At 40.9% G+C, this 25,179-nt stretch overlaps 1 protein-coding gene across 2 annotated transcripts in view; it reads left to right on the top strand.

Moving 5' to 3' along the window:
- vldlr (very low density lipoprotein receptor) overlaps window positions 1–25,179 on the top strand; it is a gene marked incomplete at its 5' end in the record, with an annotated part of 49,541 nt that overhangs the window by 6,387 nt on the left and 17,975 nt on the right. For both annotated transcript variants that reach the window (XM_079235567.1, XM_079235566.1), the window contains 12 exons: window positions 1,302–1,421; window positions 4,152–4,274; window positions 10,677–10,799; window positions 13,730–13,938; window positions 15,920–16,082; window positions 16,466–16,588; window positions 18,227–18,349; window positions 20,142–20,261; window positions 21,764–21,889; window positions 23,067–23,238; window positions 24,009–24,233; window positions 24,336–24,454. In XM_079235567.1, the coding sequence (XP_079091693.1) occupies window positions 1,302–1,421; window positions 4,152–4,274; window positions 10,677–10,799; window positions 13,730–13,938; window positions 15,920–16,082; window positions 16,466–16,588; window positions 18,227–18,349; window positions 20,142–20,261; window positions 21,764–21,889; window positions 23,067–23,238; window positions 24,009–24,233; window positions 24,336–24,454 (1,746 nt within the window). The remainder of the gene's footprint in view (window positions 1–1,301; window positions 1,422–4,151; window positions 4,275–10,676; window positions 10,800–13,729; window positions 13,939–15,919; window positions 16,083–16,465; window positions 16,589–18,226; window positions 18,350–20,141; window positions 20,262–21,763; window positions 21,890–23,066; window positions 23,239–24,008; window positions 24,234–24,335; window positions 24,455–25,179) is intronic.

Below are 25,179 nucleotides of genomic sequence, written 5' to 3'. Positions count from 1 at the left end.
CACTATTTTTATTTATGCAGGTCTTCAGTTGTGTGTTGCCAGCTCAGTTAAAGGCCTGAGGCTCCTCAGGTTCAAATTGAATCAAGAGAGAATGTTTCTCTCCCTTAAGGAGCTGCTGACCCAGTTATAACAGTTTCCTTCATAATGGTGTTTTAGCGACTAAATGCAGTTTTAAAAAGCTTTTTCCATCCTGACAAGAATACAAATCTATTGTAAAAACCTTCTTAAATCCTTCAATGGCACAGTGATTCAGCTGCATCTGTGAACCCTCTTGGGTTTCTATCCTCACTGTGTCCACACTAAAATGTCTGTCAAGGTCAGACAGTGTTATTTCAAGGCTGCGCTACAAAAGCTCCCTTTCTTGTTTAAGGGGAATTGCATCTTGTGACAATTTTGTTTCTACAGTAGTCTCACCGTTTTGTATTTAGCAGACAGAGAATTGAATGCTGACACACTTTGACTTCAGCAACAATTGATGGGTGCTGTGACTCATATCTTTATTTTGCTCGACAATAGCCGTGTATTCTTTCCCTCCTTGAATATTGTTTTTAATCCCCTTGCTCTCCTTAATCTTCGTTCTTTTACCATTCTAGTCTTTGGTATTCATATGTTTGGTTTGCTGCTTATTATTTTCGAACACCGCCTCGCTGTTACGATGGTTTGATCTATTCCACCTTAAAGTACAATGAGTAATCACTAGAAACGTTTTACTTTAAGTCAGGCAAATAAATTGTTTTACATGGTTTTGGTTAATGTGGAGGAATTCCAACTAGGCTCCCCTGTTTTCTCTATGCCACTTTTTCTGCACCCTTCCAGACAGTTGAACAGATGTCAGCCAGTAGACATTTTCAGGACACTGAGCTTTAGTTCCCCACTAAAATATTGATGTTTCGTCATCTTCAGCAAACACAGGGGAGTGTTCAGACATCAGCAGTGTGTGTGTTTTTTAAGTGCTCAAACTGAAAAGGAGGATGTTTTTCTCTCCTGTGCATTGGGTTTATAAATGACTGGGATGTTTCAGCCAGTAGGTGGTTAACAGGTACAGTTGTGAAATTGTAAAGCATATTCGTCAAGAGACGAGAAGAACTTTCTGTGGAAATTCAACAAGGAGCTGCCTCGTGATAGCTGAGATCTGCTCTGAGTGCCAACTAGTTATTTTAAAACCAATTTGTTTCTGTTTTTTGTTGAAGCACTGCAGGGAATCTTGACAGGAGAAGCAAATGACATGATGAGAAATTATGACTACCTTTTTTTTCACTAAACACTTGCGGTTTCCTCACTCTGTGTGTCTTCCTCTGCAGGTACTAAGACGGAATGTGAGGCCAGCCAGTTTCAGTGTGGAAACGGTCGCTGCATCCCGTCCGTCTGGCAGTGTGACGGAGACGAGGACTGCACCGATGGCAGTGACGAGAACTCCTGTGGTGAGATGCTGAACACGCGCTGCTCGCACAGTACTCCACATGTTCGTGTATTTCCATGAACACACACTGTCGTATAATTAGTCCATCCTACATGCACCGTCTCGCTGCTGTAAATACTATTTGGCTAGAACACCAAATGTGTATTCAACAACTGAAAATAGTCTCCGTCAAATGCATTATTTACTCCTGGTTGATTTAAAATGTACAAATGCTGAGCTGCAGTTTTGATTAGTGAGGTTTTTTGGCTTCGGTAGGAACCACAAACAAGGGGGCGCAAGAAAGTATTGAAGGGGACTTACACATTGTTGGTTTTGTTTATTTCTTGGGATTTTTAGACGATAATAAAAATTGAACACCAGCTTTATCCTTTTGAATTATCATCGTTAATGTATCTTAACTTATTTGCCTCTTAAAAGTGCTGACAATTCATGAATGTTAGGACGTTACAGTTTGTGATGTTTTTGTGGATCAGTTGCCTTTTCCATTGCTGCTGTGCCGTACGTGGACTGGAAATGTATCATCAACGCAGTTAATGTGGCCTTTGATGGAGTGTGGGCGAAATAATGACAGTCCATCTTGGTTACCATTGAGCATGGTTTCCTGAGTGCCAAAGCGAACAATGTGTAAATTAAGTTGGAAACTTGTAACTTGAAAGGTCAACTCACAGGCGGCCAGATTACGTTTTTACATTAGTAAGACTGGTGCAAGGAGTTTTTTTCTTTTTCTTTTCTCCCTCTATTTATTGGAGCACCGCAGCATAGGGTCTTTAAGCCTCTTCCTTACCACCAGATTTGCTCTTTAGTCAAAATGTGTGCAACTATCTTGAGCAGCAACAAAGGTCTTTGGCTCCCATTTTTTTATTTTTTTTTACTTAAAACTCAGTCTGTCATAGTACTTAACCTTCCGTTTAGGACCACAGATAATGTAGTTAGAAGCATCTGGTGACTTGTATGCTCGTTAATTCTCACTCTACCAAGTGTGTGTGTGTGTGTGTGTATCTGGCCACCAACACTGAGGCTCTTCAGGTTACACAGACTAGCAGATACAATCAAGTGCATCATGCCATTTATTTACATGTTTTTTGTATTTATTTAATTTAATATCAAATGCCAACACACAGAATGGCATGTTTTCACTACTTCACATTTACACACGGATGTCGGCTGACATTCGGTATCAGAACCCGCCATGTTAGCATGGCCCCATCAGGAGACTTCCCAGCATCCCTTGGGACAGAATGACCTGGTGATGGGATGGTAGCAGATAGAGCAGTGCTAAATTTGGACACGAAAGAGGTGTGTCCAATAGATTTCAGATCTTTCTCCATTTTCTTGTGTCCCTTATCTATCTGGGTCATATGAGACTGGGAGGGAGGAAAGAACGAACAAGTGAAGGAAATGGGACTAAAGCAAGTGAGGAGGGGGATAAAACAGCTGATCATACTGCAGGCCTATAGAAGGTGAAAAATCATAAGCAGAAGATGCCCTCTGATATACAGGATTTCATTCAGAAAAATGCATTTGAAGTTTCCAAACAGTTCCTGAGGTTAAAGTTAATGAAGCTCAATGCCAGTAATTTCAGTAATTAGTGATGTGGAAATTTATGTGACGTGACGATGGACAAACAGATCGTGGCCTTCTCTGCCCATAATCTGTTTCACCCAATCGCACTCACAGACGCTGACATTTTGCTGCGTTTGAGTCTCAGTTCTGGCTCTGTTAGAAGTCAGGGCGTCTCTGATCTCCCATTGAGTGAATAACGGACAGAGACATGTGAAGGATGAGAATCCAAAATGAATTTGTAAAAGAAGTTTGTTAATGAGGCCCGCTGTGACTTGCTGCTATCGTGGTGCACATTGGGAGTTTGTTGTTTCTTGGGTTCCCATTTGTATTCTGGACAGACTGAGGAAGGCCTTGAGGAGACTCCTAAGCCCAGTGTGGACCCAGAGCTGCTGTGAGTGGAGGGGTGTGTTGTATAAACAACTTGAAATCGCTCAAGTTTGTACTAATAAGCTGGAGGGTTTGGTTGTTGGCTGTTAAGTTCATATATATATTAATTATAGACTTATTTACTTGACTGTAGTTAACCTTGAGAGTTGGCACAACAACAAACTCTTGGCTGTTGACTTAAGACCAGGAAGCTTGTAAGCAGTTCAATACTTGGGGCCTAATGGCCAACGGCTAAACGGAGTAGTCAGAATCTCCCATTAACGCTGAAGCACTGTGACGCTAACTTTATTGTTGCCTTAAGCTGCTTCAGTGCCGTTATGACAATAGTGTGATTAGGACAGCCTCCAAATGGGTCGCTAGGATCATATCTCAAGGTTGCCAGATGTTGAAAAAGATTTGAAAGCAGAAAAAAAATCCTTGTTCAAGACTGGGTTTTCTTTTTGTCACTTGAAATGTGTTTTTCAATGATCTCCCTCCTTTTCATACAGCAGTCAAATCTCCAGAGGATAGTTTTGAATGCGTTTTTGAATGCAAATGTGGCGCATAGGCTCTTAATCAGATTGGCAGGTGAAAAGGTCACAAGTTTATAATTTGTTGCACAGGCGCTGGTTGGGTGTACTGCAATTCATGAGGCGTGGCAATTATGGCTTTGGTCTTTTTCCCCTTACTTATTATTCATGCGCTTGGGTTTCTTTGATGTGCGATGTTTTAGTAAAGAACATGATCTCGTCTCCTCTTCTCTGTCTGTATAATGAATCTATCTCTTTTTCTCCCATTCCAGTTAGAAAGACTTGTGTGGAGATGGACTTTGTGTGTCAGAACGGCCAATGTGTCCCAAAACGATGGCACTGCGATGGGGAGCCAGACTGCGAGGATGGTTCCGACGAGAGCGTAGAAATCTGCCGTGAGTAGATGGTTTCCCTCTTTGATGAACCTCACGTGTTTCAAGTCAACTTTTTTTGTTCAGAGTTTATGATGTTTTCATATATCTATCATGCTTGAATATTTTTCTTGTTGCTAAATGTACATTTCTGCTTCGCAAAACTAATTCAGATTCTACATAAATGAACGCATCATCTTAGAAAATGTGACGTTAATGGATAAAATTAGCAGAGCGTGTATGAAATGGAATTGGCACCGCGTCGACCAGTTTGGCATCAGTAATGATGTACAAAATAAATTAAGGGTTCAAAGGGGGGTATTCTGCATAATGAGTACTTTTACTTTTAGCATATTTTGCCTATAATATTTAGCTGTTTAAGTGATATCGGGACATTTACTTCTAAATTTGGTAAATTTGAATTTCAGAGCACATCTATGATGGGGGATCGGCTCTCAGGTGGCAATGGCAGAGCGGCAAAGTAAAGTTCTTCCACAACTGAGATAATATATTGTAAAAACTTTTTCCATGAGGCTGAAAGATGTGTAATACATACGGCTGATTACTCCCGGAGTTGGCTTGGCAGCCAGCAGAGTGCATCGTATAGATTTCATTCGGTTTCTCACCGAAGCAGAAATTCAGAGAGGCACTTAAAAGCGGTGAGGTTGAGTCCCCTGTGAGCTGCCCTGTCGCATATATGTTTAAATGGAACTAAGGAGAGCTGCTGAGCTTTAAATGTTACAGCTGTGATGGGAGTTCTCGCCGGGGTGCTCGTTGGCATCAAAGATGAGAGCTGATGGGAAGTGTTTACTGAAGTCGTTTTTAATGAGACTCGTCTGCGCTGCCTTCACTGTGCCGTTGTCAAGACAAATGGACTATGGCGTCTCCTCAGGTACAGAGAGGAACATCAGACGGAAGATGAAGGCACTTCATCAAATGCATGTTGGTTTGCTATTCATGCTTCCTTATATCTTTCAGAATGCCAAAAGCATTTTTCTAAGTAAACTAAAGATACTGTAAGTAAATACTGAACATCATGATGAAACGAATACCATTGGAGAAAAAAAAAAAGAAGTTGGGCTCTGGAGGATTGATGAGACATTTAACCTGTTTTTTTTATTTTTTTTTATTACATATATCTGCGCAGTAGAAAAGACAAAGCGTCAGCAGCTTTCATTTAAAACCATTTCAGTAGTAAGTGTTTCTTCTTGGGTGCTTAAGCTTTACTGTGTGCCAGTTCAACATACAGCTGATTGAGTTTTTATTATTTACAGTAAAAGACATTACATTACATTTCATTTAGCTGACGCTTTTATCCAAAGTGACTTGCGAATAAGTGCATTCAACCATGAGTACAAACTCGGAACAACTAGGATCAAGGAAGTACAATTTCTTCAAGAAAGTTAAACTACAAAGTGCTATAAGGAAGTGCTACTAAGGTGCTACTTTTTTTTTATTCAAGGTATATAGTCGAAAAAGATGTGTTGACTTGACTGCTTTGGCAAATGTGATTATACTTTTAAGATGTTCACCAAAGTAAACAACGAGTATATGGAGTAGTATACACAATATCTCGAACAAAATATTAAAAATAGGTCTACAATAACATCTTCTATAATTCAATATGGATAAACTGCTCTAAACCACAAAATTCTACGCAATGGAGAAGGTTGCACAATGCATCCATTTAGAACATAACATGTAATTGAACACAAGATGAAATGGTATTTTACAAAACCTTTAGCTGACTGACCCATGTTGTTGTTATTGGAAGTACCAAATGATGCACATTCATTTTTTCTCAATATTGGTATGGAATATTTTCTAATATTGACTCTGGTGTATATTTTTTTAAGGCACCAGCTGGATTTAGTTGTGTGAAATCTAACACGACTCCTTGGTTAGGAGAGAATAGGTGGAAAAGAAGAATGAGAACAAAGACACAGAATATGAAGTAGAACTTGAGAGTTGTCAACTCCATCTCTGTTTGTAAAGTAACAATTTACTGTTGAGGTCTGACTGGGTTGTGCTCCAGCTGTTTTCACAGAGCAGTTCTCTTTGGTTTTTGCTGCAGTGTGTCAACGCAGCAGGTTGAGTGCACAAACTTGAAAACAATGCAAAAATAAATTCTTTACCTCCTGGCAGAAAAGAAAAACAACCTTCCTTCGAGTCGGGGCTAATCCCTCCTGCACTCTTGGAGGGGGATCTGTGCTGCCAAAAATGAGAGCAGTGTAGATTGGGGAGTTGTTTAAGAGTTATTCAAAGCTGTTGGCTGTGTATGGTTGCCAAGACCTACCCGGGTTTTAGTGTGAGAAAGACGGAAGTAAAATGGGTACTGTGCAAAATAAGTAGCTGGTGGAGCAGCAATAGTATTTCTATTCTATCAATATGCTGGATCGTACCGTATCGGGGGAGGAATTTGTAGTAGCCTTGAAAACCTCCGTTCTGTCCATCCTGCTTTCTGTCATCTTGATTTGAATCTTCACCTTTTGAGCCTGTTAATGTTTAAGTGACGGCATGTATGATCCAAACAAGACTCAGCTGATCACCTGCTTGGAGCCATCAGACTCATAAAAGTCCCAGGGACAAAGGATGACCTGATTGTTTAAACCATATTACTTATGAGAAGGCTTTTATTAGTTCAGCAATTACATGACTGTGCGTGGCTTCACCAGCAGCATGAATGCAAAAAAGTAACTTCTCCCAATACTGCAGAGAGTAAGGTTTACTGACTCAATTCACTACAAATATGGCTCTCTGAGTTGGAATTTTGCGTCTCACTTATAAATGCAACGTAAAGGCTTTTATTTATTTGCTGCTTTTGCAGTTTAAATGGCCATGAGATGTAAAACCTAAATAATCAAAATGTCTTCAGTAGGTTAAAGGGTAGGTCTAAAAACTTTAAATTAATCCCAGTTTAAACGACGACAAGCAAAACTAGCCTTTATCAGCTTATTATGCCTTCTGCTGAGAATCTTTTCCAGTTTCCCTCTTCTTTTTTTAAACGCTTGTATTGGGGAGAGCAATAGAGGAGGGATCCTTCTCAGGATGGCCAGAAGTGCAATGGATGTCATGAGTACAGAACTGAAGACAGAGTTGATGCATATGAAAGAAAGTATTCATATAATGAGAAGTAAATAATCTAGTAATGAAAAATTACAAATAATGGCAGCAGTGGATATAATAATAATAATAATAATAATAAAAAAAGCAGTATTGGCAATGCAACTAATATTAATAATGATGGTAGCAGTGGGTGTCGGGTAGGACCACGATCCATTAGGGGTGGGGGGAAAAAAAAATCGATTCAGCATAGTATCGCGATATTTTGCGTGCCGATATTGTATCGATACACGGAAGGGGAATAAATCGCAATACTCAATATATTGCAGTATCGTGATAGTATCGAATCGGGACCCAAGTATCGTGATTAAAATCGAATCGTGGGACCTCTGGTGATTTCCACCCCTACGATGCATTAAAACCTGTGAGGCGAAAGGGCAAAGTCAGTAATGTGCATTGATGTGACATAAGTTCATCCAGAAGGAGATGGATGAGGACAGAGGAGCTCGGTGTATCCTAAAATGTTCCCAGCAGTCTCGGCCTATAGCAGCATATCTAGAGCCTGGACCAGGGCAAACCTGAGCCAGCCCTAACTATCAAAGCGCTATCAAAAAGTAAAGTCTGAAGCCTACTCTTGCATGTGGGGACTGTCTGCCCCCCAGATTTAAAGTGGAAGCTGGTTCCCTAGAAGAGGAGCTTGACAATTGAAGGCTTTGGCTCCCATCCTACTTGTTAAGACTCTAGGAACCACAAGCAGCTCCACTCAAGTGGGGTAAAATGTTATCCTACATTAATTTACAATAATGAAGTTGCCTGCGGAGTACTTCAGAGTGACTGGCTGTGCCATTTGATCTTGCCCTCTTTAGAGGTGTCGACTGTCTAACATCGGTCTGTGCTTGTGGAGATTAAATTGTACAACCTGTGTTTCCGCTTGCACTTGGAAGTGTGTCGGTCAACTCAAAGTCATCACCAGCATTCCAGTTTGTGGTCCACATTGTGTGTATTTTAAGAGGTTGTGTTAAGTTCCAGCCATAGCTGCAGTGGTGTACGTGCAGTTCAACCCAGCTATAGCTGTTATATCACTGTACTGTTTGATCAGCTGTTACGCTTGGCAGCTGGGAATGGAATCTAAAGTGTGTGTGTGGATGCATGCAAACGTCTCCAGGCAGTTTGTGGCGTGCAGGATTCGTGCTGTGGTCGTGTTCACGTCAGTTGTCTTGCGTCAGTGTTGAATGAAGGAAGTGAGCCTCAGCTTCTGTTCACTTAGTCATTGATAGAATACAAGCAGGACGTCTGCCCTCTGTGAACTCTAGCTTAAACCTGCTTTTAGCTGACCATCTGTTTTTGTTTACACAGGCTCCCACTTTTGTCTGCTGAAAATCCTTTCAGTTTCTTTTTTGAGGGGTGGGGGAGAGCTACCAAAATACCAACTGAAATATGTTTAAAGTATAAGCACAAATAAATAAAATGAGACTCAATACCTTTTTTATATTCAATACATAAATCGGCAAACCTTTCTGACTATTTTAATTAACACTGGTTTAACTGGGCAGGTATGCCTATTTTGCTAAACTAGTGCAATGCGTGTTCGGACCTGGCCGATTGCTTGGCTCCTGCAAGTGCTGCTTGCAGCGAGAACCGCTCAACGCTGGTTGACTTCAGCTAAGTGAAGAGTTTTGTTATACGTTGGTATGTCGAGCAGCAGGCCTGCTGCAGACAACCTGCTCAACTCAGTCCTGAAGCACGGAGCGCTATGGCTTGTTTAATCAGAATTTATTAATATTGAATAGTTTTTGAGGTGACAAGGGACACGTACAAACAAACAGAACAAATGAGATTTCTTGCTTTATAGTTGAATGAGAAAAAAAGGTTTAGTCCTTGAGCTAAGGTGTTAAAAGAAAGAAGCAAACTGGTATCACATTTGCACCATATTGAATATTTTTAAATATTGCATTAATTCAATTAATCATTGAATTGGCTGCATACTACAATATGCGTGACCTTAATTTCATCAAGGAGCATGTATCAAGGAGCATGCATTTAGAATAGATAATATGATCAGTGAACTTGTTCGAGACGACAGAAGTCTAATGCAGAAAAGTCCTCCATTGACATATTTCTGAATCCACTCTGGTGTGTGTTTTACAATCGTGTCGGCCTATTCTTACCTGACTGTTATCAACAAAACTACAGCCTCGTGGTCAATAATTCAAGCAGCTGTAGGAGCTACTTTTCTATTCACCTTCATGTAGTGCTCCATCGAGCCGCTCTTATCACCGTGCAGTACGATTTTTATTTATTTTTTTGTGCCTCGCTCACTGCTCGTTATCTCCCTCCACTGTGTAAGATTGCAGGGATAAGAGGCAACCCAGGTCTTGAAGCTGAAATTTTATGGAAACCAGCACTCTGGAATGAATATGTATGCTGAGATAAGTTGTTTGCTAATGATGCATGAACAGCTCTCATTCAACCTCCAGGTGACTTATATTAAAGAAAGATTTGCCCCTTATCTGGACGGAAAATCCTTTTTTACTTTTTAATTGACAAACGTAAAAACTAAAAGGATTTCCTTTTTTTGGGGGGGTTACTGGAGAGAAACGATTGTATAAATGTGACTTTCTCGACCTCAGCTGTTTATGCTCCAGCAAACTGGATTATGGAACAGCTTGCAGTTTTCTGGTTGTCTGGGTATAGAGTTAACAGAAGTAAGGACTTTATGTTCTCCATCACTATCTTTGTGACTAAGTCGTAGCTCAACGTCACCATTAATCTGCCAAATGCTGCTAGCTTTATCCAACACAAAGTCGCATATGCTGTGGCCTTGTTCTGTCCTCTTGTTATTTTTGGCACCGCTATCGTGGGGGGGAAATGCACTCGAAAGGCAACAAGTAGAGCCACTGCATAAGCGTCTGCATAGTTCTGCAGACGCTTATTTCTGCATAAGCGTCGCACCTTTTTAATTTTTTAAACCGAACTATCTGATTCAGCAGTCGGTTCACTTTAGTGTGTGTGTGTGTGTGTGTGTGTGTGTGTGTGTGTGTGTGTGTGTGTGTGTGTGTGTGTGTGTGTGTGGAAATGAAACTGAGAAATGAAACTCCACTGTCTTGGTTAGTCTTTTCAATCACAAACTCTGGTTTGGTCAAAGAAAAGTTTTTCCCCGCAAGCTGCTCGCTTAGCACATGCTCTCACTCGTATTGGTCACAGAGGCAGATTATTTAATAAGTGAAATAAAATGACAAATGTTCTTAAAAAAAATAATAAACAGGCAGTGTACTCAACCAATCTCTAATGGCTGATGTATTTCTCCAATTGTCCTACCCTAGTAGCCAGTAGCAGTACATTGTTTTGTTTTCTCCCTTGCAGACATGAGGACGTGTCGTGTGAACGAGTTTAGCTGCGGAGCGGGCTCCACTCAGTGTATCCCCAACTTCTGGAAATGTGATGGAGAGAAGGACTGTGACAACGGAGAGGACGAGGTCAACTGTGGTAGGTGGACAAGCACACATTAACGTAGGCGGGATATTGGTCCACTAGTCTCTCACCATTTAAAACGGATAATTTTGTATCACTTTAGTTAGTTTTTTAGTCATGATGGGAAGATCTTCTAGCTGAAAGAAGTGAACGACAGTCATTATGTCTTTCCCACTTAATTCTCCATGTGTTGGGTCTACGGAGGACAGGAAGGCCAGGCTGAACCTTCTGCCATGGTCCAACCTTAAGTTGAGAGCACCTAAATGTCCTTTTAGGTTTGGTTACTGTTAAGTCAATCTTCCAAGTTAATTACCAGGCATGCTGCAGTCAAATGACATGACGGTAATTGCCATCTGAAAGCTAATTATTTCCCATATTACAGTAAGGTTGTGTCACCTACAGTTAATACCAATCTAGCGTTGACTATCTGGAATGCCATGTACTTAATAAGGAGTGGCGCTTGTGCCTGGTTACCATTATTTGCAACCTGCTGTGGCTTGTTGATTTGTCCAGGTCATGTATTTTGATTGATAAGCACTTGAAGGCAGAGACATGTAATGAGCTATGTGGTCATGACACTTTTGTGACCTTGAGTTGACGTGGATTGCCTGAATGCACCAAACAATGAATTGGCACCATTGCTATTGGGATGAGGGCTGCAAAATGCTATCCTGCTAATTGGAGAAAAGCAATGCCACATAATTATAATTGCAGCATTTGGACTCATGACATCTTTGTTCCAAAAATGTTGACTTCATAGGACGAGGCCTCTGGATTTGTATGCAGAAACAGAACCCAACTTCGCTGTAGCAGGTTTTTCACTTAATGAATTTCAGATTAAATCATTATGGGCTCCAGCTATAGCCTCCTATTAAAGCTGTGCTGTTTACTCTTCTGTTTGCATTATATTGTCGAAGGAACAGACAACCTTTTGCACAGAAACCAGACTGGTGTGGCTTGAAGGAGTGCAGTGATGTATAGCTTTTTTCCAAAGGTGATCAAAGTACTATTTGGGCACTGAAACCGTTTCATGGATGTGTGTATCAATTACTTCTCATCCTCCAGCTGTTTACCCTAAACACTCTGCAGTATAAACACTGAGCTCTGCCTGGACAAACTGTAAACTAAAATAATTGGATGTGACATGAAACTCTACAGCAGCCTGTATCATGCTGGTAAATTGTCTCTATCCATCCAATTTCTTAGCAAGGCAGTCCAGCAACATTGTATCCAGCACCTCCCTCCAGACGAGGAATATGAATTTCAAATGGAGGAAAAATGGTTGCTGCAGACATGAAAACAAAAATGACAATTTTACTTGGCAGATAATCCGTTCATCGGTAATGAATGGCATGATTAATGACTAACATTGGTTTAACATTTCTGCTGACGATGGAAGATGTTAATCACTTCAATGAATATGGTGTTCCATCTGTAACATGCCAATGTTGAGTTGGTATAAGGAGTTGCATCAAGACTGTTGCCAGCTCTGGTAGATGGTATCTGAGTGTCATCACTATGTATATTTGAATTCTACAACAGCAAGAGACACAGATTAGCATCTCTTCTGGCTGAAGATGCTAATCGGTGTAATCGGCTGCTTTTGGTATGAGGAGACATTTATTAATTGTTGTCTTGTTTGTTCACATATCTCTGTACTGGATATTGTACTGTGGTGTGTATTGTAGGCCAACATGGCACAATCATGGCCTCAAATATGATTGGTATGACAATTACTCGTACAGTGCAGCAGTAGGGCTATGTTCACACTGCCAAAAGTATGGCGACACTAACATTCAGCTAACACTGATCCATTACAAGATATGCTTCAATGCCCCAGTAAAAACGAAGCAGACTGCTAGCAAATGAACATGGATGTAAGCAATGCTAGATTTTAAAATGCAGCAAAAACTGTTTTGGTGACTAACAATGAATGTAAACATAACTTATTTGTTTACATGAAGGCTTTTCAAAAAGCTAATATGCTGCTATAACGGCCTCAACCTTTCACTTTCTGAACCAGAGATATTCTTATTCATCCTCAAGGGCATTATTATCCTTCACTGAGGTTTGTTGATGAGGCCTGGTTGGCAGTTGGTGTTCCAGTTCATACAAATGGTTTTGGATGGGGTTGAGGTCGGGGCTCTCTGCAGAGCAGTCAGGTTTTCCCAAACTGTGAAAACCATTTATATAGATGGTTTTGCGCACAGGTTTTTTTGTTTTATGTTGAAAGGGTCAAACACAAGCTAGGAAGCACACCATTATCTAAATTCCCAAACCATGATAAACTGCCTCGGACCATTATTCCTTCTCTTCCAATATTTACAGCTGGCACTGTTCAGGCAGTAATGTTGTCCTGGCATCTGCCAAACCCAATTAATTCATCTGATGCCACATTGGTGAACACTCTTCCACTGATTCACCATCCAACCGAAGTACGCTTTGCATTGCTCAACCTTGGAATTATGCATGGTATTCTCGAGCTTGTGTGCGGCTGCTAGTCTGTGCAAATGCATGAGATGAAGCTTCTGACAAATAGTCTTTGGTTCTTTTTCGGGCTGTTTGGAACTGTCGTTACTGTTGCAATGTGATTTTGAATTTCTTCAGTACTCGGAAGTCTTGTTTTGTGAGTCCTACCGGCTCATGGCCACTAAAAGCACTTTTTGTATTTCAAATTTCTGCCTGATTTAATCAAACTGACGTATTATATACTTATGAAAAATGGCGTCAGTTTTAAAATGATTTGCCTTCCATTTGGAAAGTGACACTAACTTGTGTTGTAAAACGGCTTAAACGTTGAAGGAGTCCTAGCATTGTGTAAATTGTAACCTGTATACAAGATGAATAGGATTATTTGGAAATTGCTAGTTTAGTCACAAGCAATCAGACTGACCTTGAACAGTTTTAACTCTCATTCGCCTGCTGTCCCCCCTAACTGCCTCCAGGCAACATCACCTGTGCGCCAAATGAGTTCACGTGTGCCAGCGGCCGCTGCATCTCCCGCAACTTTGTGTGTAACGGCGAGGACGACTGTGGCGACGGCTCTGATGAGGTGGAGTGTGCGCCGTCCTCCTGCGGCCCCAGTGAGTTCCAGTGTGGAAACTCGTCGTGCATCCCGGCCAGCTGGGTGTGTGATGACGACGTTGACTGCCAGGTAAGAGGATACATGGTACTCACTCACTCACTCTCACACACACACGCTCTCTCTCTGGATAAACTGATTTACAAGCTGTGGAACAAAATTATTAAGAGAGATCGCGTTCTTTTACCATCAGAGGACTCCTTTTATTTCAGTCATGTAATTATTAATGGCAGCAGATTTGGACTGCAAATATCTGAGAAACCTGATTGGATGGATAACAATAATCACTTATACACTAGGGAGCGGATGTAGGCTCAGCCAGCCTAATTTCTTTGAACGGGTCTTTTTCAGGACCTCAGGGTCTTGACAGCAAAAGCTCCATCTCTTCTGGACTCGACAGACTGCTGCAAGAGCAATACGTTGTCATGTGGGTAGTTTTGCTGAAGGTGTAATTTAAGGTTCAGACTCAAGTTGTCTTTGCAGACTAATGTATCATAAATTACATATTCATTCAATTCCTAAGTCTAACTTTCCTGGCTCTGAATTTTAACCTGAGTGCATCTGGCACAATGTTTACCCACTGGCAAGGTGCATGGCTCGGGGAAAGCTGTTTGACCGTCATCTCTGGTGACCTTCGTTTTACCAAGCAAACTTTTTTATTTTCGTGTCAGACAAAGACTATTGCTCTGGCTATTGTCTGTCCTCTTCTTGGCAGCGCTCTCTCAAAAAGAGCGTAAACTACAACTTGACTGGCTGGCATGCAACCGCGAGGCGGTAATTCTAGTTTTATTTACAGCGTTTACATTTTTATATCTATGAAAAACGCATAGAAAGCAATATGCCGAGTAAAATCCCAAAAGACCTTTAAATAAAGCTGTATATATTTTTTTTTAAATCACATATCTTGATTTTGCCACTTTATTTTTAAACAAAATACTTTATGTAGGTTCACAGAAATGCCCTTCCTCCTTTTTCCAAGTAGATTTTGCCTCACTAACAAACTGGGCTTGATTTCCTGGGCACACACATTACGCACACATACTGGTTCTGCAAGTTTAATGTTCACAACACCCTGTGGTTATTGACCACACGCACACACACTTTGACAGTCTCATCACATTTTCACACATGGCAGAACAAGTTCCTGAGTCTGCAATTTGCCCAGTACCTGTTAATTGGCTGTGTGACTATCACTGTGACGCCTCGCTGGAAAATGAAAAAAAAGTGATGCTCACACCCACAAATATTTAATACACTGTTTTAATGTGAAGGTTATTGTTATTCGCTCTCTTGCACCCAGCCAGTTCTGCGTCAGTGTTCTGTAGCTTCAGACACACACGCACTAATCTGCTCCCACAAGAGTCGGTGACTTTATGAGATGATGAAAGTGTGAGAAACTCATCCTGCCGCTCCTCTTAATCCCTTTCCGTCTGATTGCCCAGTTTAGATACTAATTAAAGTGGTAATCATCTGTGATCCGATTCCTAAAAGCTGTCATTTCACCCGTCAAATAACTTTAGTGAAGCACATTGTTTGGATTCTCTGTTAATGACGTTGGTGCTTGCGCTCAATGGCTGATAACTGTGCAAAGCCTGGAAAACTTTTGAAATCCAATATTGTGAAGACCTTTTAATAACGTTGGCGTCAACATGGTGGCCGCTGAGCCTGCGGATTGCAGCCGCTGTTGGTCGGGACGGCTTTATCGGCTGCAACAGCAGAATGAGAGCAGTGTGGCGTATGGGAGCTAACAGGAGGGCACTCTCACATGAACAAACGTTTGTTTGTTATACTAATGCTGATTTATTTTTCAACAATCAAGTGATATTTTTTTTCTTCTTCTTATTGTTCAGAATAACATTTAGCTTGGCACCTCGTAGACATTAGGGAATCAGAGTCTGGCAAGTGGAGTTGGGCCGACGCAAATAAATGCAAAATAATTTCAAACCGGTTTGATGTGAAGCCAAAGATCAGACCGGTGCGCCGAATTGCTCGCTGTTAAATGGCAAAATTACAAATAACTTAATCTGATCAAATTGTTTTGTTTCCCTTGCAGGACCAGTCCGATGAGTCTCTGTCTCGTTGCGGTCGTCACCCGACGCCGCCAGCCAAGTGTTCGTCCAGTGAGATGCAGTGCGGTTCAGGAGAGTGTATTCACAAGAAGTGGAGGTGTGACGGAGACCCTGACTGCAAGGACAGCAGTGACGAAGCCAACTGTCGTATGTACCGACCGACCAGCTGTCACACTTAAAATCGGGCATTTCAGGTCATAACCCCTTAAAACATTTTTACCACGGCAGCTTGATTGATTGGAGTATCTATTAGTATGTGTTTTGTCTTTCATGGATAATACTTGCCAGATAATTGAATGAGTCGCTGTTGAGTGTGTTAAAGATATGTTTGGGATGCAATGTCGGCCTGAAATCAAAGAATCTTTTAATTTACATAAAAAAACGGAATTAAATTCGGTATCGGTATGTTTAACTTTCTTTTATTGATAAATGCCTATATTACAATGGTTGTTTGTTGCATGATTTAAACTAACAAATTGATTATGCACTACTTTTCATGTGTAACTCAGATGTATGTGTGTCCTTGGCAGCTGTTCGCTCTTGTGGAACGGATCAGTTCAAATGTGACGACGGAAACTGTATCCTGGGCAGCAGGCAGTGTAACGGCCTCAGAGACTGCGCCGATGGATCAGACGAAGTCAGCTGCAAAAATAGTATGTGCTCTGTGTTTGTGTGTGTGTGTGTGCACGCAGCTAGGGCTGTGTGGTATACCGGTTCCAGTTTTCCGTACGGCATGAATTTTTCATATACCGGTCGCCACTGTTTAGCAGGTAACAACATTTAATGTTCACAGCTTGAAGCTGAAAGAGCAGCGGACCGAGCTACTTGTGTCTCATGTTTACTCACTTGACTCATGGTGTGCAAGAAATTACATCACCAAAATGCATGCTGGGTAAATGACACCGCCCACACAGGAAGACTTTTCTTGTGCAGGAAGAAGTCTTTTCCTGTGCAGCAAAGTGGGCGGGCTTTACCATCATGCATTTTGGCAATGTCATTTCTTGCACACCATGAGTCAACTTCTATCCGTGAGACGTAAGTAGCTCAGACCGCTGTACAAGTATCTGACTGTAAACATTAAATGTTGCTGCCTGCTGAAGAATGACAATAGTCGTTACGGCCGCACATGCGCCACTAGTATCAAGGGATTCCCCTGGGTCCTAAATCCCTCCAGGTTAGCTCCCTACGTACCAATCAAAACAGCTGCTGGCCAGTTGCGAGTGGTGAATAACGGTGGCGGTCCTTTTCGGCGTCAATAAATGAATGTGTTTGTTTGGAAAAAAAATACCATGATATACCGTGAAACCGCCAGAATCTTACAAAATACCGTGATATACATTTTTGGCCACACAGCCCAGCCCTACACGCAGCTATGCAAATTGCTTTTATTTCTATTTTGACAGAGTTGGTAAAAAATTCAGTTAACTAAGACGATGCAGAAAGATCTTTTTCAAACATTTTGTTTCTTCTCTTTGGGTGAGTTTCCTTTTTGACATTCTACCTCAGGCTGTCCTGAGGTTCAGAAGCTGAGTGTGTATTTAGTGTACTGAAGATGCTGCAAACATGCAAGTGTAAAAAGAAAAACATCACAATCCACCTCTGTTTTTGTACCAGAGCACAAGCTCAACAAGTGTTGGTTTGATGCCTGAAAGGCTTTTTTCAACAATCCAATGCTGTGTTGTATTTGCGCTCATCCAGAAGAAAATGTACCAAAAAAACACCTGGCTATCTTGTTTCCATGAGTGTATTTGTTTTTGCTCCAGGAGCATAAATCTTTGGAACAAAGTTGTAACTCCTTTAAAGTCGGTTTTTAAAGTAGATTCTCACTCGGGCGCTGAGAGATTACATGTTGGTGAGGCTCAAAACGTAATGGTGTTCTAACTTAGAATATCTTTTCTCTCACATTCTAGCCTGGAAATAGTTTGCCGTCTCGCTTGCTAAAGTTTAGATGAGTTAAAAGTTTGGAGCTTTTATTGAAAAACATTTTTGGGAATGCAGTTGATTGCACAAAAGCAAATAACTTTTTTTGAGTTGGATGAGATCAATACTGCACTAATGTCTTTTGTAGTAGTAAGTACAGCAATGGATCTGTGGGGCGCTTAGCTTAAAGAATGAATGCAAAGGAGAAATGCTTTCTTGGCTCTATACAAAGACAGGAGAGCAACTGCTAAAGAGGAGGTATATCCTGATGTACAGTGACTCATTGGAACCTTGTCATGTGGTGACTATCTGAGAAGGTTTTGTGTCAGCATTTACTCCCCCTTTACGTGTGAAACTCTTTATCTCTCCAGTGACCCAGTGTAACGGACCAGAGAAGTTCAAGTGTCGTAGCGGGGAGTGTATCGAGATGAGCAAAGTGTGCAACAAGGCCCGAGACTGTCCTGACTGGAGCGACGAACCCATCAAGGAATGCAGTGAGTAAAAAAGGAACACTAGACTTTGCCCATGATGCCTTATTTTGAAGATTCTAGAGATTCCTGTCAAGTTCTGTAAAAAAAAAAGGAATCTCCTTCAATCTGATCTTGAAGAACTCTAGTTATTGTGCCTGTGCACCGAACTATAATTTGAATGCCGTGGCCGGACGCATTATGTTTTCGGGTTGTCAGTGTGTCTGTCCCCTTGTCCCCTGGAGGGATCTTCAAATTTGGCACAAACTGATCAGACTTTAGTGCGAGGTCAAAGGTCACTATGACCTCGCACAACACTGTTAGATAATAAACTGCAACTTGACTAGTTGGCAGAGGCATACAAACACGTTTTTTCAATTTTATAGATTATAGGATATAATTGATCCTTTTTACCAACAACATTGAAGCCTCAGAATCACAGTAGACACAACTTGTGCACAAAACTAAAGGTTTTCCTTTTTAATATTGATTATAACACAGCCCCCCCATTTGCCTTAATGTGCTGGAATAATGTTAAGGCAAACATCCGCACTGTGTGAAGCTTCCTGGAGACCTGTTGTCACAGTGAGGATATCAGGTTTTGTTACAGTGCGCAGTACATTTTTTGGGATATTTTGCTCAAGCCTACATGAATGAAGACGAACTGAAGAGATGCAGAGTAGTATGCGTCCACAGGAAATCTTTGTTTTAAGACAAACTTCTGCAGAGGACTACAGATGCTTATTCGAATATTGGCATGCCCTCCGAGTGGCAGAACAAATGGAAACTGATCAGCATGTTTTTTTTTTTTTGTTTTGTTTTTTTTTTAATATATTTGCATTAGTCTGTGTAACTGTGACTGGATGGTCTCGTAGTTTGAGCTATAATCAACCCACAGTACATTAGTCTACTATAATCTGCAAATGTCACTTTAAAAAAAATAATATGATTGTACTGCTTCCCCAGCTGGCAGCTCTAAATGTCCCAGAATGCAGATTTCTGTTCATTGATGCGATAAACCAATGCGACGAATGAAGACGAGCGACTGTGGAGAACACAAATTGCTTTTGTTAGTTAAAAAGTCCTTTTCTGAGTCCAGGAAAGTTTCCATACCTGAAAGAAGAGAGTTTAATTTTGGCAAACAGGGTAAACCTACATGACCTTCTGTTGCACATTGATTTATGCTGATAATGTGTGGATTTTTATATAAAATCCCACCTCGTGCAGCTTTAATGCATCCTGCATTTCAGCGTGCGAGAACGAATAGTACTTCTAAATAATTCTCTTTCATGGATCAAATAACTCAGCCAAAAGTTATTATGCTTTTCACTATTTGAATACTAAACTCCTGAGTCTCAATCGTGCTGCAGCTCAATCAGAAAAAGATGGGCATATTATGTTAAACAATTTAAAGAATCAAATTAAAAATTGTAATGTCTAATGTTGGTGATGAGCTGAATTTCCCGTTATAAGTATTTGTTCACTGCTTTGTTCAATTGAGAGAAGGGAACTTTTTATTTCTCCTCAGTTTGTCAAAGAAAATGGGGACTGTAAGAAATAGTATGTCTTTTGTAAATTTTTAATTTTACTGGATTATATAGAGACTCAATCGGCCATACAAAGTCTGTATGTATGCTTATTGGACCATACTGCAACATCCTTCTAATGTCAGTTTGAATCCACACTTTGAACGTTGTATTATTGCTCGCTAGTTTCCTGTCTAACCTTAATGCCTAAATGAAACCAAAAATCTGTCTCTTGCTTTCATTACCGTCGTCTTGTAGCTATGACAAAGCCCCGTTTCCTTCATGTGTTTCAGATCTAAACGAGTGTCTCCAGAACAACGGCGGCTGCTCTCACATCTGCAAAGACATGGTGATCAGCTTTGAGTGTGACTGCACACCTGGACTTCAGCTCATAGACCACAAGACCTGTGGAGGTAGGGGACCTTTACATTGTCTAACTGACTAATGGGGACAAGCTTTTTTTAATAGGTCCAGTATTGATGGAGAACTCTGCAGAGGGCAGCTGCTAAACGGGCTGTAATGTAATTGCTCAAGGCAACTCCTCGCCGTCGATGCTTGTCCACTAAGTCCTTGTTTTTGCCACCGACGGGCTCGGATTATTGTCTCTGACAACATGATGGAAAGCACCCTACATAGATCTTTTTGCATATAAAAAAACAAATATCAAAGCCTTCTCTGATGTGTTCAGAGTTGATGGAGGACCCACTTTGATCCATGTGGGCACTAGATGTATCAACCCTGTTTACGTTTGGTTTTAAAATGAGTCTTGGGTGATCACATCACCAGTGCACAGCTCTGAATTAAAATGTAACGTATTGGATGCATTTGACCACATCTTCTGGGTAATTTCTAAAATTCACATGTTTTAATTGTTTTATCTAAAAAGATATTCTGCTTCAATCTCTATTTGTTGGCTTTAAGCCTTTAAAAAAAAACAACATTTTCACTGTGACTAGAGGGATAGCAAACTGTTTTTTGACCAGTCATTCCAGTGGAAGAACCATTGGCAACGTTTTCAATATTGCCATGTTTTTAAGACTGACGCCGTTAATTACTTTTTCTGGGGAAATAAATGCCACAGCTCATTGTTGCTCACTGACATTTGTTTCAAGGCAGCCATACACCTCAATTGTATGAAAAGTAGATCAGACAGAACTGTTGACTTTAAACATCACAAGCACTCAAAATGAATCAAATCACAATGTCCTTGTCTGGTTATTGTCCTGGATGTTTTGAAAAGAAAATGAACTGGAGAGACGGACTGAAGTTGTATTTTTTTATTTGTCTTTGTTAGAAATGAAAAATCCAGGCTGGGTCAGACACTGTCGACTGGTATTGTGACTGCGAGAAATTTCACTAACGTACATGTTGTTGTGCACTTCTGGCCTCAAAGGGTTCAGTGTGTAATGTGACTTTTTTTAAGTCGATATCCTGTTATGGAGGCACTTATCTGACATAGTTTTGTTATTGAGCCAATCTTGGCCTCAAGCATTACTTTGGATATTAGGGAATGTGTATAATCCCATCTGGAATGAATCCCACTGGTTGCACAGGCGCTTAATCTACTCCCAGGTATAAACTAACCCCTTAAACTCCTGGAAAACATGTGTATATTTACTTTTTATTCTGATGAGAGCAGCTTGTTGCTAAAGAGCGTTCTCACAGCAATTATAGTTTGGTAGAAATGTCACAGTCTGTCCCAAGCTCATAAACTCACAATATCATGCAAAAGGAATCATGGTGATGCTTCAGAAAAGCGTTTTCAATTGTTTTTGCGTTGCAGCAGAGCCTTGTGTAAATGTCTGATTGCCCAAATTGAAGCGTTCAGCAGACTTGCTTATTGAACATGTCGGATACCAGAGCTGTATTCCTTCAGTTTTCGCTTCCTCATCTCTTCGTGTCTCTGTGTTTGCAGACATCAATGAGTGTATGAACCCCGGCATCTGCAGTCAGATCTGCATCAACCTGAAGGGCGGTTACAAGTGCGAATGCCACAACGGCTACCAGATGGATCCGACCACCGGAGTCTGCAAGGCTGTCGGTGAGTCAACAGCTGAGAATACAGTCGAACTGCCTGAAATATGAGACACACTGAAGTATTGCACTAAATATAAACTTCCTTTCTGTCTTTGTCTTTTTTCTATATACATGATTTCTGCTCAAACTCTAGAATTATATTGTAAATATATATTTTGAGATGTCTTTTAGAAGCGTTGCAGTGAACCGCACCACAATGGCATAGTGCCGGTCTGTGTTTTGGAGATAAAAATGCTTGCTGTTGCATTGTAATGGGTTATACTGAGAGGTATTTGGTCCACCCATTTATAAATGTAGGTAGACAAAATATAACGTGATTTGGATCCGAGCTGTTGTATTCGACTGCTTTGATTCATAACTCTTTAATAATAATTTCGATGACAGTCAAATAATACACAAAGTGTTTGCTTAAAATGTAGATAAGTATCTATTGAAGTAAACCTGCATAAACAGCATATTACAAATAATAATATATTGAGTAACGGAGAACATTCTCATACACTGGTTTGGTAGAAATATTCTTTTAGATATTTTTGACCACCTGATTGAGAACCACCGGCTTCATACACAAAACAGTATTTAAGCTGAGAATTAATAGTTAAAATATTAAAAGCAGCTTTGAAAATGTGGGCAAGTACATTGAAAAAGTTGTAGAAATTTACCTCAAATGATTATCATTAAATGATCAATAGATAAAAAAACTCTCAAATCATCAAAGACTCTGGACTTGTCCTGCTGCTGGAGACGAAGCGGTCATCCTCCTCTAGTGATCACATGCCGTTTGGTCACTTCTGCTGTAAAAGGACCATTGTGCTGCCTGTTGACAAAGACCACCACTGGCTTTTCAAATGATTTGTCACACAATCCCATTAACTCGTCTTTATAATGCGATCAATAATTTGTGTAACCTGTTTTTACTCAAATGATATCCTGGTTGGATGTTGCCAACGGATCGGTAATTGGGTTGCTCCGTTCAAACAGATTCTGGAAAACGTGAAAGGCCCACACATTCAACATGATTTAAAACATTTGAGTATACCGAAGACCTTTCGATCAGAGATTCCTATTTAAAGGTTGCGAATGTCTCAGGCATCAGTGGAACGGAGCAACCAGAGTTACATTTTGAAGTTGGGTTAACCTTTTCTTTCTCGCTCATTTAACCTCGTCCTCCCTGTCCTCAGGTAAGGAGCCCTGCCTGATCTTCACTAACCGCCGTGACATCCGTCGTCTGGGTCTGGAGAGGAAGGAGTACACTCAGATCGTGGAGCAGCAGAGGAACACGGTGGCTCTGGATGCAGACTTTAATCAGCAGATGCTCTTCTGGGCTGACCTTGGTCAGAGGGCCATGTATAGGTAGATTTTACACTCGCTCACAGCAGCAGCATGTGAAGTAACACAACAAAGCACAAATAAGTTGCAGTGTCACGTCTGATTTTACAGTTCAATATGCCGCAGTGGTTTTCTGACATGATAGAAACATGGTGGCATGAAGGCAGTGAAACGTACATAGTCAGTAGTAGTAGTACATGTCAGTAGTAGCCGTCAGTCACCTGCTGTTTCCACTGAATGTTTGACTTGACGTTTTCTTAAAGGCTTTTATTCTTGTCTTTACGTCGCCGTATGATGTGGCTCTGCAAATGGCAGTTTAGTGAGTTGGTCAACATTTAAGTTCAGATGGAAATATATCCACAGCCTTTGGGATGGTTCACTGACATTCAGTACACACGTTCATGGTCCCCACAGCATGAATCCCAGTGAACCATGCCAGCAGCATGATTGACGTTTCTATGACCATGCGGTTGACATGGAAATATAGAAAAAAAACCTGTAGTACAGACTACCATGACATTTGGTACAGATATCGGTGGTCTCCAGTGAATGAACCCTAGTAGCTTTGGCGATCCCCAGACTCTTCAGACGCCATCATCCGGTCAACATTTTAAGTGCTAACTAAGATCCTGAACCGCGGTAGTTAATAGCCAAGTTGGATTTATCAGAGTTTTATATCTGTCTTTTTGAGATGAGGTGGAGACTCGCTCCACATTGTTTTGTGGAAAATAAATTAAGAGGAGTTCCAACTAGTGTGGCCATGTTTTGAATCAACTGAACTTTTTTCCTCGCAGCACTGTGCTGGACAAACGAGGGGACGTCGGCATCCACAAGAAAGTGATCGACAACGTCCAGACTCCCGTTGGAATCGCCGTGGACTGGATCTATAAAAACTTGTACTGGTCTGATCTCGGCACCAAAACCATTTCTGTGAGCAACTTCAACGGAACCAAGCAGAAAGTTCTGTTCAACAGAGGACTCAAAGAACCGGCATCCATCGCTGTGGATCCGCTGTCTGGGTGGGTGAAAAAGTTTGTTTTGATGTCTGGTGAAAACCTTTTTAACTTTAATAAACGCTGTAATTGTACCACTTGCTCTGTGTGTTTGTGTTGGCACTGTAGGTTTCTGTACTGGTCTGACTGGGGTGAACCTGCCAAGATTGAAAAATCTGGTATGAACGGAGTGGACAGACGGGTTCTGGTGGCAACGGACATCCAGTGGCCCAATGGCATCACCCTGGGTGAGGAACACACAAACAATGACTCGTCCACAAGTGCTCATACATCACACCACATTTTCCTTCACTGCTGTTCCAACAAAAGACTGGGACCATTCCACCTAATACTGTTAAACAGCAGCTATAGTTCAATCCCATGATCTCGTTCCAGCCTCTTGTAGCTGCTTTTCAGCTAGTTTATGCACGTCACTATTTATCAGCAGTTAGACTGCAACTAATGTTTGGACTCTCTGGCGTATATAAATTGTATCTGCCCCTTCCATTTATTTACTTTTTTTTTTCTTTTTTTAAACTGCCACTTCAATTAATTGCAGTCTTAATACTTGCAGTGATTTAAAATTAAGACCTAAACTATTACGCTTCAACTTCAGTATTTAAATTGTATCCATACCATCACAATGCTCTCCTTTGTTGGGTTTCTCTTTCGCCCTCTTCGTGACTGAGGAAAAGCCATCGATTTGTCCTCGTTAATGAAATGTTATATTGATTTTGATTTCCTTTCTCCCCCTTTTCCTTTATCCTTATCTCTACCCGCCATTCCTCTTCTGTGTTCTTTCATCCCTCTATTCTTCCACTCCTTGGTCTCATTTCCTGTCAACACCCTTTTATTCAATGTTTATCTGGGCGTCTCCCTTGTATCACTCTCTTACATTGTGTAATTATTCTGTCCCTGTCTTTTTCTATCGTCGTCGAACAATCCACCCTTCTGTTATTTCTTCACTCCATGT

The sequence above is a fragment of the Taurulus bubalis genome, assembly GCF_910589615.1.
Source record: "Taurulus bubalis genome assembly, chromosome: 19".
In the NCBI taxonomy this organism is placed as follows: Eukaryota; Metazoa; Chordata; class Actinopteri; order Perciformes; family Cottidae; genus Taurulus; species Taurulus bubalis.
The sequence above is the reverse complement of the archived record's forward strand: the minus strand, read 5'-3'. Positions and strand labels throughout refer to the sequence as shown.